Source organism: Lagenorhynchus albirostris, chromosome 7 (assembly GCF_949774975.1).
Source record: "Lagenorhynchus albirostris chromosome 7, mLagAlb1.1, whole genome shotgun sequence".
NCBI lineage: Eukaryota > Metazoa > Chordata > Mammalia > Artiodactyla > Delphinidae > Lagenorhynchus > Lagenorhynchus albirostris.
This window is the reverse complement of record NC_083101.1, coordinates 50,941,793-50,955,223: the sequence shown is the minus strand read 5'-3', so window position 1 is coordinate 50,955,223 and position 13,431 is coordinate 50,941,793. Positions and strand designations below refer to the sequence as shown.

Sequence of the window (13,431 nt, the reverse complement as noted above, 5' to 3'; positions counted from 1 at the left end):
GTGGATGGACCTAGAGTCTGTCATACAGAGTGAAGTAAGTCAGAAAGAGAAAAACAAATACTGTATGCTAACGCATATATATGGAATCTAAAAAAAAAAAAATGGTACTGATGAACCTTGTTGCAGGGCAGGAATAAAGCGGTAGATAATAGAGAATGGACTTGAGACATGGCGTGGGAGGGCAAAGCTGGGGCGAAGTGAGAGTAGTAACATGAACATATATACACTACCGAGTGTAAAATAGATAGCTGGTGGGAAGCAGCCGCATAGCACGGGGAGATCGGCTCGGTGCTTTGCGATGACCTACAGGGGTGTGATAGGGTGGATGCGAGGGAGGCTCAAGAGGTAGGAGGTATGTGGACATGTGTATGCATGTGGCTGATTCACTTTGTTGTGCAACAGAGACTAACACAGTATTGTGAAGCAATTATACTCCAGTAAAGCTCTATTTAAAAATAAATAAATAAATGTTAAATGAAGCATAATGTATATTTAACAAGGCACATCTCATGCATAGCTCAAGGACTTTTTACAAAGACCACACACCCGTGTAACTACCATTGTAGATCAAGAAACAGAACAGCATTCCTGAAGCTCCCTCGATCCCCATTCCAATCACTACCTCCCCCTCCTCCCCAGAGATAACCTCTATCCTGACTTCTGTCACCAATGACTAGCTTTTTTGGTTATTTTTTTCCAGCTTTATTGAGATATAATTGGCAGATAAAGCTATAATATATTTAAAATATACGACGTGATGATTTGATACTGATAGACATTGTGAAATGATTATCACAATCAAGTTAATTAACTCATTCATCACCTCACATAGTTTTTTTAGTGGGAATTCTGCTTTCAGCAAATTTCAAGTACACAGTACATGTTAATAACTATAGTCACCGTGCTGTACATTAGATCTTCAGAACTTATTTATCTTTTAATTTTTTATTGAAGAATAGTTGATTTACAATGCTGTGCCAATCTCTGCTGTACAGCAAAGTGACTCAGTTATACACATACAGACATCTTTAGAACTTGTTTATTTTATAAATGGAGATTTGTATCCTTTGACCACCATCTCCCCATTCCACCTCCCCACCCCAGTCCCTGGCAACCACCAATCTACTCTTCATTTCTATGAATTCAGCTTTATTTTTTTTTTAGACTCCACATTTAAGTGATACCTTACCATATTTGGTTTTCTCTCTCTGGCTTATTTCACTCAGCAGAATGCCCTCCAGTTTCATTCATGTTGTTGCAAATAGCAGAATTTCCTTCTTTTTTTATGGCTGAGTAATATTCATTGTATTTATATACCACATCTTCTTTATCCATTTATCTGTCATTGGACATGTAGGTTGTTTCTGTATCTTGGCTATTGTGTATAATGATGCAATGAACATAGGAGTACAGATATCCTTTTGAGATCCTGTTTTCATTTCCTTTGGATAAATATCTAGAAGTGTGATTACTGGATCATATGATAGTTCTTTTTTAATTTTTTGAGGAGAGGACCTCCATGTTATTTTCCATAGTGACTGTACCAGTGTACATTCCCACCAACACTGCACAAGTGTTCCCTTTTCTCCACATCCACACTGGCTCTCTTATCTCTTGTCTTTTTGATAGTAGCCATTCTGTCACGTTGGCTAAAAACCCAATAATAGGTGTGAGGTGATATCTCATTGTGGTTTTGATTTGCACTTCTCTGATGATTGGTGATGTTGAGCATCTTTTCATGTACCTCTTGGTCATTTGTGTGTCTTCTTCAGGAAAATTTATTTTCCTATTTAGACCCTTTAACCATTTTTTAAAAATTAGATTGTTTGTTTTCTTGCTATTGAGTTGTAAGCATTCCTTATATATTTTGGATATTAACCCCTTATTGGATATAGGGTTTGCAAATATATTTTCCCATTCCATAGGTTGTCTTTCCATTTTGTGAATATCCTCTTTTGTAAAGTGCCTAATCAAGATTTTTGCCCATGTTTTAAAGGTTATCTGCCTTTTTTATTGATTTGTAGGAGTTTTTACATGTAAACCACGTATAAGTCTTTTGTTGGATATATGTGATGCAGGTATCTCCTAATCTATGTAGATGGAGGCTTTTTAAGAAGGGACTGAGAGTTCAGTATGTAGAAAATAGAACCAAGAGGTGTGCTCAGCTCTTAAGAAAGTGGATGTTTGAAGATAAATTAAAGGAAGAGCGACCTGGATCTTGTCCTTTTAAAATCTATTGGAACTTTCTTAAAGTAGAATTCCAAGAGTAGCTGATGCTGCCTCATGTACTTGATATAATTAGTCATTTTTTATTTGGCTGTTCTCTCGCAAGGTAAAAGAGAGTCATTAGTAACTGTTGGTATTCCAGTAGAATATTGTCACATACACTGATGTAGTACTGTGTAATTAAGTTAATACACATTTTAATACCTACTGTGGACATGCACGGCACTGGATGCGGGAGGTGCAAAGGTGGGTGTGCTGGCGCCTCTACATGTAGTGAGCTTTTAGGGATCTTTCAGGATGCTTTTGTATCTGTTATCTTGTTTGAGCACATGAGGGTAAGGCGACCACCAGACTGGTAAAATAGAAGTAATTTGTCCTTCTGTTTCTCAGACTTTTGACTCTCATATATTCACTGCCCTAATCCTGTAACGTCTTTATTTTCAAGAAATGCCTTTGTCTTATCCTGATAGCCCCACCAATTAATACCTGGAGAAATTCTCTGTGCTCAAAATGACTAATTTAAATAAAACATGCAGAAATTACTTATTTCTTAATATAATATAAGGAACCTACAATGAGAAAAGACCATAAAATAGAGATACTTTTCCCCTTGCTATTCGACAGTACTCCTTAAACAATAGATATTAGTCAACTGAAATCATGCCGAATTTATTGAGGGCAAGTCTGACAAGGTATTATGTTATCCTAGACATTGAAGAGCTATAAAGGTATATAAGATGCAGCCCCTGCCCTCAAAGAACTAACACACTGGTGGTTGTAGTGGTGGTATCTGTGTGTGGAGGGAGAGTGTTAAGAAGGTAACAACATACACAGTGACAATGTGCACATAAAAACCCCCTACCAAGAGAGGAAGCCTAGGGCAGGAAGGGTTACTTTGGATTGATAACGGCAATGAAAAAAGAATTGTATTTGTTACAATAATGGAGCTGGTGCTACAGAACTAATCCCAAAGTGTACAATGGCTCAAACATGGCAAGAGGTTATTTCTCAGTCATTAGAAGTTAAAAACAAGTGTTCCTGATTGGTGACTAATTCTGCTCCAAATGGTGATTCAGAGATCCAGATCCTTCCAACTTGTAGGTCCACCATCTCCAACATGTGGCTTCTAGGATTGCTGGGCTTGTCCACATTAGACTGGCAGAAGGAGAAAGAGCATAGAGGATGGGAAATTTTAATAACCAGATTTGAAAAGCGTGTGCATTGTCTCCACTGGGGTTCCATTGGCTAGAACTCAGCATGTGGCCACAGTGAACCTCACGGGAGGTTGGGAAGTGTAGTCCAGCTGTGTGTCCAGGAAAAGATACTTTTGTTGACCACTAGCAGGCTTTGCCACAGGATTCATGATGGCAGGGCATTTAAGATAGGTTTTGAAGCAAAGTGAAGTATTTTGAGAGAGATTGGAAAGGAGGATTAATCCAGGTAATATGAAAAGCATAAAGAAGGACTTGTAAAAAGCAACAACAAAAATGCAAGAGCATATTTAGAAAATTAGAGATGGTTCAGTTTGTAGCAGCATATGGGGAGTATCATGGGAGAAAGTATTGGCAAAATAGGTTGAGGCTATTTCCAACCTGAAGCCACATTTTTAGAGGTTTTAAAATCCACACTAAGAAGCTTATATCCACCATGTTTTTTTGGTTTTGTTTTTTTTGTTTTTGTGCGGTACGCGGGCCTCTCACTGTTGTGGCCTCTCCCGTTGCGGAGCACAAGCTCCAGACGCGCAGGCTCAGTGGCCATGGCTCATGGGCCTAGGCGCCCTGCGGCATGTGGGATCTTCCCGGACTGGGGCATGAACCCGCGTCCCCTGCATCGGCAGGCGGACTCTCAACCACTGCACCACCAGGGAAGCCCACCATGGTTTGTTTTGTTTTGTTTTGTTTCGGCTACCAAGGCTCACTCCCATTTGCAGGAAAACTGTGGCCCAGATTCATTTTCTTTCTTTTCCTTCATATGCTGGTCTTTCCTAGAAAGTGAGTTTTGTTTGTCTCTGACACATGGTGGTGGTAGTCGAGGAGAGGGGTGCAGACCCTCAGCATGAGCAGCTTCATTTTTAGCTTTTGTACCAGAGACTCCACTGGGGCCTCCTGCCAAAAACCAGTCTAGAGCCTGGTATCTGCTGAATGTTATGCTTGGGATGGATCCCAAGTTCAGTAGAAGGAGAAGGGAGGGGCATTCCTTTCTGACTGTAGGACACATCAACTCATGCTCAGGATCCGGGAATTTAATTACCCATATTGTTATCTTAGCTTGTACAGCTGCAGATGTGGCTCATAGTCATAAAAGTATCCGGTCCTTTAAAATCCAGCCTCAGCCTTCAGCCTGATGACCTCCTGACAGTGGTCAGCTGAGAAGGGTGGAGCTGGGGAAATCCTTTCCCCTCCTTTCAGTTCTGCCAACTTGGCTTTGAACCAATAAGAATGTTTTGGCCAGAGAATATATATCCCCACACCCTCTAGCCTCTCTCTTACCCTCACCTCTGCCCCATGTTGCATATTCTATTTCGTAATCTTACGCGTTCATTTTAGCTAAATTAATTTTGACCCTGGCTTTATTATGCGCTGCCCTAGAAGGCTTCAGTGTGAATGATTTCTCCTTCCTTGAGCTTCTGACCTTAAATTAATGGCTGTGAAAGCTTACCTTTGCTCTCCAATTTGGAGAGGATTTATTTCATTATTCCTACCAGGATGTAAACATGATTGTATATCTTTCTTAGACTACTGAGGAAAAGAGAACCTTTGATGTAACACCCAAGCATCCAAAAGGTGCTTGTTTTCAAAGCAAAATTTTTTTTAAGACCTTTTTTTTTTAAAGTTGAATATTTATTTATTTATTTATTTATTGGCTGCTTTGGGTCTTCATTGTTGCGCGGGGGCTTTCTCTAGTTGCAGCGAGCGGGGGCTACTCTTTGTTGCGGTGCATGGGCTTCTCATTGCGGTGGCTTCTCTTGTTGTGGGCTCTGTGGGCTCTAGGTGTGCGGGCTTCAGTAGCTGCAGCACGCGAGCTCAGTAGTTGTGGCTCACGGGCTCTAGAGCACAGGCTCAGTAGTTGTGGCATATGGGCTTAGTTGCTCCACGGCATGTGGGATCTTCCCGGACCAGGGATGGAACCCATGTCCCCTGCATTGGCAGGTGGATTCTTAACCACTGTGCCACCAGGGAAGTCCCTCAAAGCAAACTTGAAAGAGACTTGGCACACAGTTTTTTCAAGATTGTGAGCACATTAATTACATTTGGGTTCAATGGAAAGAGAAGTGTTATGTTCCTCTGGCAAGAGTTCTAGATATTTTTTCCTCTAGGTGGCCACAAAACAAACCTAAAGAAATCACTATTACATCGTGTCCTTTGTCCTATGTGTATTTTTCTTCCTCTTCTTCACCGAGATACCCTCACTGGTTCCTCTCCATGGTCACCTTCTGCACCTATAGTCATCAAAGGACTAAACCTTGCTGGTGGCAGGCATTTGATGTTTTTCTCTTTGGGTTGCCTCCATGTGGGGCTGATGAAACTCTTCAGGCCAGTGTCTGTGGCAGCAGCTCATTCCCCAGCCAACTTTGAGGTTTGTATGTGTCTTGAAGCACTAAAACATTTGGGGAGACAGCGTGGTGTAGTGGAATGGAACATGGACAGAAATTAAGCAGACTTGGGTCCAGAATCTAGCTTTGCCTCTTATCTCTGTGAGATCTTGAACAAAATACTTGACCTTCTGGGTCCTCTGAGCCTGAGTTTTGACAGTAAAGCTTAGTTTTAGCTGTTTTTTAATTTTATCTAAATGGAACTGTATAGTGTGTATTCCTTTGATACTGGTTTCTTTCACGTGATATTATGTTTGTGAGATTCATTCAAGTTGTTGCATGTAGCACTAGTTTGTTCACCGAAATTTATGCTATTGCATTATATATTGCAAATCATTTGTCCCTTCTACTTTGATGGACTTTTGTTTCAGTTATTACCAATTGTGATTCTATGATCATTTTTTAAAAAATCTTGTATACATACTCTGTTGAGTAATGTCCCCTGCTGGGCTCCCCAGGAAGCAGCTCTGAGATAGATTCGCTTGCAGGAACTTTATTCCTTTCTGCCATCAAGATCAAAGTTTCCTTCAAGAGCAATACCTATGGGGGAGTGAGGAAGGAGGATCAGACAGAGAAGTTGGAGCTGAAACGGCCCTACAGAGTTGTGCCAAATAGGGGCAAGAAGCCTAGACCTTTATACATCTCTCATTTGCCAGGCATTGGATGTGGATTGACCCAAGGAAGGGAGCATGATTTTGAGTGAGACATCTCTCTTTAGCAGAGAGTGGGGGCCACATCCGTGAGCTGTCACCATTCCTAGAAGCCATCAACATTCCTAGAAGCTGGTAGAGTGTTCCAGTCCTAAAAGTCCTAAAATGTGTGTGTGTGTGCGCGTGTGCGTGTTGGAGGTGAAGCTGAGCAGTGTACCACAGTGTCTACTACATCGTTAGCATTAACTTCTAGGAGTTGAATTGCTGGTTCATAGGATATGTGTATATTCATCTTTAGTAGATACTGTCAAACAATATTCCGAAGTGTTTGCACCCAAATACCACCTTAATTTAAATTCTGAGATTCCCCAACTGGGATCTTACCACCAAGATAAAGGAATATATATAGAAGTGAAACATAAATGTGAGAATATGCTATACATTAACTGAACATCTTCTATATTATGGGGAAAGCAAAATTGAGTACCATTGGAATAGGCTATTTATCATTCTCTACCTTATGGCTTGACATCTTGAAAACTGTCCATGTTGTTCAGGATGTTCTAAAATCTAGTTATGGCAGTAACAGATCTTAAAGACTTCCTTATGTGCTGAGGAAAAAAAAAAGGAAAGGAGAAATATGAATTAACTGTTGCCTCGAATTTCATTTTTCAGAGTGGCCAAATCAATGAAGGTCCCTGTGTATGAGACCCCAGCTGGATGGAGATTCTTCTCAAATTTGATGGACTCAGGCCGGTGCTCTCTGTGTGGAGAAGAGAGCTTTGGCACTGGTAGGCTTTATTGGGTTGGTGTTACTGGAGAGGGTGGCTGCAGAACTCTGTGACCCTAGTTTGGGGACCTGTGAGTCCACTGTGAATGAAAGGCTGGTGAAAGAGTCAGAGGCAAAAAAAAAAAAAAATCAGAGAAACCTAGTGGGATATGTGCTGTGACACCTTCACGTCTTCTGCCCATTTCTTCTTCTTTTTAGAGAGAGAGAGAGAGAGAGAGAGAGAGAGAGGAAATATATCAGATTCCCATGTGTTCATCACATAGTTTCAACCATCATCAGCTCCTGGTCAATCTTACTTTATCTCTACCTTCATCCACAAGAGGAGCCCTCCCCTCTGATTATTGTGAAGCAATCCTTAGTGTGAATCTTATAAGTATAAGGGGTACTGAGGGAAAAAAAGATATATTTTATATATATATATATATATATATATATATATATATATATATAAAACTGTAGTACCATTATCATGCCTAAAATGTTAAAAAAATAATTTCTTCTTTCACTATTTTAAAGATGTCACACCATTGTCTTCTGGCTTGCACAGTTTCCAAGAAGTCGGCTCTAATTCTTACCACCATTGCTCTGTATTTAAATTTCGCCTACTTTCCACCTCTGGCTGGCTTCAACATTTTCTTTTTATCTTTTGTTTTTAACAGTTTAATAAAATGTATAGGTACATGTATTTTTTTTTTAAACCCTGCTTAGGGTTCTTTGAGATTCTTGGATCTGTTGTTTGTTGTTTTTCATTAATTTTAGAAAATTCTCTGCCATTATCTCTTCTAATATCTCTCTTTCCTTATTCTCTCCTCTCCTCTGTGACTCTAATTACATAATGTTAGATAATTTGTGACCATGTGTTGTCTCAGAGCCCTTACATGCACTATTTGGTTTTGTTTACTCTTTATTCTTTTTGTGTTTCAGTCAAGATAATCTCTATTGGCATATCATTAATTCTTTCCTGAGCTGTGTCCAGTCTTTTGCTGAGCCCAGTGAAGGATTTCTTCATCTCTGATATTGTAGTTTTTATTTCTAGTATTTCTCTTTGACTCTTTTTAAATAATTTTCATCTCTTTGATGAAATTCCTGATCTGTTTATGTCTGTTGTTTATCTTTTCCATTAGATCATTTAACATATTAAACATAGTTATTGTAAACTTTCTGTCTGATAGTTCCAATAACTGGTTATTTTCTAACTCTAGTTCTGTTGATTGCTTTGTCTTTTGATAAAGCAATGGTTTACTCTTTCTTGATTTTTGCATGTCATAATTTTTCATTGAATGCTGGACTGTATGTATATAAGAACAGTAGAGACTCAGGTAAATAATATTTGTACACAGAAATGGGCATACCTCTTCTTCTCTCAGGGCAGTAGTGTGCAAAGTTACATTAAATATAGTCAGGAGTTGAGCTGGGTTTGGATTTTATTGTTTCTGTTATAATCTTTAGTATATCAATGTATCACAGGCTTCAAATTCTTCTGGTAGTGGGATATTTTTACTATGTACTGAAAGTGATAATGGGGAGATGGAGGAGATTTTTCAGCGTTTCTGTTGCATTCACAGGTTTCAGCAGTTACTGCATGTCTGTGAGACAAAATAGACCTCTATTATTAGGTACTTGACCCTTTTCTAGTGGCAGCAGGTCTGTTTAGTATTGGTGTAGGATTCTGGGCCCAAGGTTTCCTACTCTTTGTCCAGGGACAGAGAGTTTTTACTTCAACCCCTATTTCAGAAGCAGTGGACCTCTGCCTGGATCCTAGGGATGAGAAGGTTTGAAGCTCAATCATCCAGGAGCTTAAGGCTTTTGTTTCCTATGAAAGAAATGTTTGGGGAACTAGAAGGGTTTCAGGCTTATCTCTTGGCAGGAGTTGATCATTTCCTGCATGTCAGCACCACCAAGTCTCTCTCTCTCTTTTTCCAGTCTTTCTTGTGAGTACCCAGTGGAGCCTATGGGAAATAACTTGGAATGTGCCCTTCATATCTGGGACTCCAAGTAATTTAAAACTATCATATTAGGCTATACTTGGCCTTTAAGAATGTTTAAAACTTATGTGACTTCTTATTATTCACTTGTATGGAAGCATCCTCTTTCTCCTGTGCTCTGCTAAAGGTGAGATGGTTTGTGTCCTGTCTTGCCTTGAGACTCTTTGGAATTCACTTTATTTCCTGTGACCTCAGATTTTTTTTTTTAAAGTTATGCTGTAGTTTCCTGGCCTTTTCTTATTACTGGGATGGGAGTGACATTCTCTTATAGATTTGCACATCCTAAACAGAAGTGCAGAAGTGGAACTCCAAAAGTAATTTCTTAATAATTTCTCCTATTCTCAACATTTCCCTCGATAAATTTTTACAATTAGGATCCAAAAGATCTTACATCATAACTCGTTGATACCTCTTAAGTCTCTTTTAATCTGCATTTCTCCCTCTACATTTTCTCTTTCTAATTTATTCATTGAAGAAACTGGGTCATATGTCCTATAGAGCTTTTAACAGCTTTGATTTTAATGTTAATATCTTCATTTTCCTTTCTAATTTGTTTATATAACATATAAACATATAACAGATAAAGAAAAGCTATTGATTAATATGCCTTTTCTCTGGTTCACAGCCACCTTAACAGATTCTATAATTAATTATGACATTTTCTTTTCTAAAAAGTCTACATTTTTAGGTATACAGTCATATAAGTTATGACTAAAGATTTTTTGTGTTTTCTAATATTTAGATCTTTTATTTCATATTCTTATGGCACTAGCTGCAATCTTCAAAATAATATTAAATAACAATTGTGATAGTTCATGATTTTAATGGAAATCAATTCAGTATTTTACCATCTATTTTGATGATTTCGTTTTAATATTGGTAAAATCCCTATCATGCTTATGTAGTTTTTTTTCCTATTCTAATATTTCTTAGAATCATATTATAAATGGCTGATGGAAGGTGCCCTTTCAGAATCAAGTGATATATTAATGTTTTTTCTCCTTTATTATGTTAATGTAATGAAATACGATTGATTTGCTGATACCAAACCATCCTTGAATTCCTAAGAATAAGTCTTATTTGGTCATGCTTAAACAGATTGCAGTAAAACCACTCTAACTAGTCATAATGACAGCATTTCAGGCTATGTCAGGGTTCCTGAAGGAATTTTCTCCTGGGAAATTTTCTCCTTTTACCAAAATCAGCTAGACGCTAATAGCATTAATGGTGCAGAAGGGTTGGCAGGCACCTTTTTCTCCTTGGAAAAAGAGAGATCATATCAAGTTCTCTCAATTACTACTGTCTGATCTCAGAACTTATGGATGGCAGGTCTGCTTGGGATAGTTGAAACTGTTATACTTTTTCTCTGCTGAGGCCCTAAAAATAGGTGTTCTGTGTATCCTCTTTGGTGTTCTGTGTGTCTAAACCAGTGACTGTGACTCAAAAAATCAGGGATTGTATATTGTATATAATAATTCTCCCTGCTGGTTATTAAAATAACACAAATCTAGCAACTGGAATGGAAACTGATAAGTCCAGGTTATCTCTCTCTCTCTCTCTCTCTTTGTCTCTCTCTGTCTTTATAAACATTTGTTGAGTGCTTACAACAGACCATAAATTTATAGTCTTTAAATTAAAGGATGAAGTACTTACAGAGTACAAGGCACTGTATTGGATGGTATGTAGAATACAAAAAAGCCCATAGCCTTAAGAAATTCAAGACCTTTAGGGTACATAGTTAGAAAGATGCACAGGTGAGTTTTCTACAAAGCAGAAACTTTAAAGTTCCACAATAGAGGAATAGAAAAAGTGCTGTGGGAGATGAGAAAAGGAGAAAGTGGTTTGGAACTGGAGGCTCAAAGCAGACTTCCTGGAAGAGATGGAATTTGCGTAGTTCTTAAAGAATGGGAAGGATTTGCACACATAAAGATGAAAGGACAGAGCCTTGTCAGATGGGGGCAGCAATATCAAGAAAGGAATAGAAGTGGGAGAGGAGGGGCCATGTGTTGTAAGTAGCTAGCTGTTCAGTTTGTCTAGAGAAGTATTTTCCAAACATGAATCAAGACTAATTTGGTGTCATGAGGTTGGTATAGTCGTGAACAGCTGTTTAAGAAAACATAATAGGCTAGAAACTATGAGAATGCATTGTATTTAGGAAAGGTAAATGTTATTTTGAGAAATATTTATATGTAAATATGTGCACAGGTATCTACGTGTTTGCTAGATCTCACAGTAAAATGTATTTATTGTGGGTCATGGCCAAAAGACTGAAAAAGACTGGTCTATATCAGGGGTTGGCAAACTTTTTCTGTAAAGGGCCAGATAGTAAATATTTTAGGCTTTGTGAACTGAGAGGCTATGTACGGTCTCTTCCACAATTACTCAACTCAGTAACTGTAACACAAAAGCAGCCATAGACAGTACATAAATGAGTATGGCTGTGTGCCAATAAAGTTTACTTACAAAAATAGGCCTAAGTCCAAATTTGGCCCATGGGCTGTAGTTCACTAACCTCTGACGTATAGCGTAGGGTAGAGAAGGGAGTATCAAGAAACAGTCTTGGAAATACCAGTGGGGAGGGGCTCATTTCTGAAGCCCTTTGCCTGCCTAGCTTAGACGTTGAGACTTGACTCAACTGGAAGTAGGAAACCATGGTCTTCCCGGGGGGAGGTCTGCTTGCAGCCACTTTCCAGCAAGCTTTGCTTTCAGACTGTTATGCTGATTGCAACATGTAGGCTGGACTAGAAGGGACTTTTAAAAGCCTGTCACGGTTATATTTGCTTGCCATTTTCCTTTCAAGGAGCACAAGAGATTTTTCAATGTGTAGAGCTCTAAAGGTATTGCCCACCCCCACCATTCTTCAGGTTCTGGTGACACTGGCCTGATTTGCCAGGTGAAGCTCCTGAACCCAAGAAGTAGTTAAGTGACTCACCCAGGGCCCCAGAGCCTGGAAAAGGCCTCCACTTGAATTAAATTGCAGTTGAACTAAAAGGTCTCCTGCCCATACGGTGTATGCTGCTTTCCACTGTGCTGATCAGTCTTTCCGATGAAAGCGATGGCTAATTCCATCTCTCCAGCACCCGACAGTGAATGACTGTTAGAAGGCCTGAGGAACTGGACCACTCAGTCTTGGAAGGAAAAAGTGGATTCATGCTGTTCCTCATTAATGCCGGTTCTTGGAGAGGCACTGAGCTGAATGTGTAAGAATCACCTGGGAAGCTTGCTAAAAATATAGATTTTTCTATCCTATCCTTGCTTGGAATCCCTGGCAAGGTGGAGCCTGAGAGTCTGCATTTTAATTAAGTATCCTCATGTAATTCTGATGAGCAGTCAGGAGTAGGAAACATTACTCTAGTGAAAACCAGTATTTGTTTTTCATCAGGAATGGTAGAAAGAGTGTGTCTGAGATGCCACCCCAAGTTCGGTTCAGGAAGTCTAGAGGCCTGGAATGTGAGGCTGATGAGTACGTTCAAGACCCTCACCTGCCACCTACAGACAAGCCACATGGTCTCTCTGACCCCTTACAATTCCAGCCTGTAAAAGTCAGCTGACCACAGGAGCTCCCCATCTACCTTGGGATATAGTTCTCAAAACCAAGTGGGCTAATTAAGGAAGGAGAAAGCAGAGAGATGGCAAGATTTTAGACCTGAGACTAGGGAGACACTTCTAAAACTTATCAAAGCTTTCTCTAGTGGAGGCCTTTTTCAGTGCCCCTGGGGCATGGAGCTGTGTACCAACTAGGAAAGCATAGTTTAGTGCCAAGAAACCTTGAAAATACGGATCTGCCTCAGGCTCAGGAATGCCAAGCTTTTTGCGCAAGAGAAGAAGGATATACCCTGAGTGGAAATTTCCCTCAGGGGAAAATCAGCCGGCATCTTGAGCTCCCAGAACTTTCCAAGGTAACAAGCTGGTGATAGGATCAGAGTTCAGGCTTCTCTCCTGTGGAAAGGTGCAGGTCCTGGACAATAGGAAGCCTATATTTATTGCTCTGTCAAAGAACCAAGGTCATTTCAGAAGCCAAATCATCTTTTGTGCTAGAGCCAGATATTCATCCACTTCCTGGGAAGGGCTTTGGAAAACTCTTTTCCGAGAGAAAGGAGAACATTTTACAAATCCTTTAACAGAAGAAAGCTGTTCATCTAAATGGCATTCTGGCTAACTCTCTCCAGTTCCAAATTGGAAGGAATC

At 39.6% G+C, this 13,431-nt stretch overlaps 1 protein-coding gene across 1 annotated transcript in view; it reads left to right on the top strand.

The window, feature by feature from the left end:
- Positions 1-13,431, top strand: part of PGM5 (phosphoglucomutase 5) — a 186,510-nt gene that overhangs the window by 103,846 nt on the left and 69,233 nt on the right. Inside the window, exon 7 of the mRNA XM_060155011.1 lies at positions 7,144-7,259. Within this exon, the coding sequence (XP_060010994.1) occupies positions 7,144-7,259 (116 nt within the window). The remainder of the gene's footprint in view (positions 1-7,143; positions 7,260-13,431) is intronic.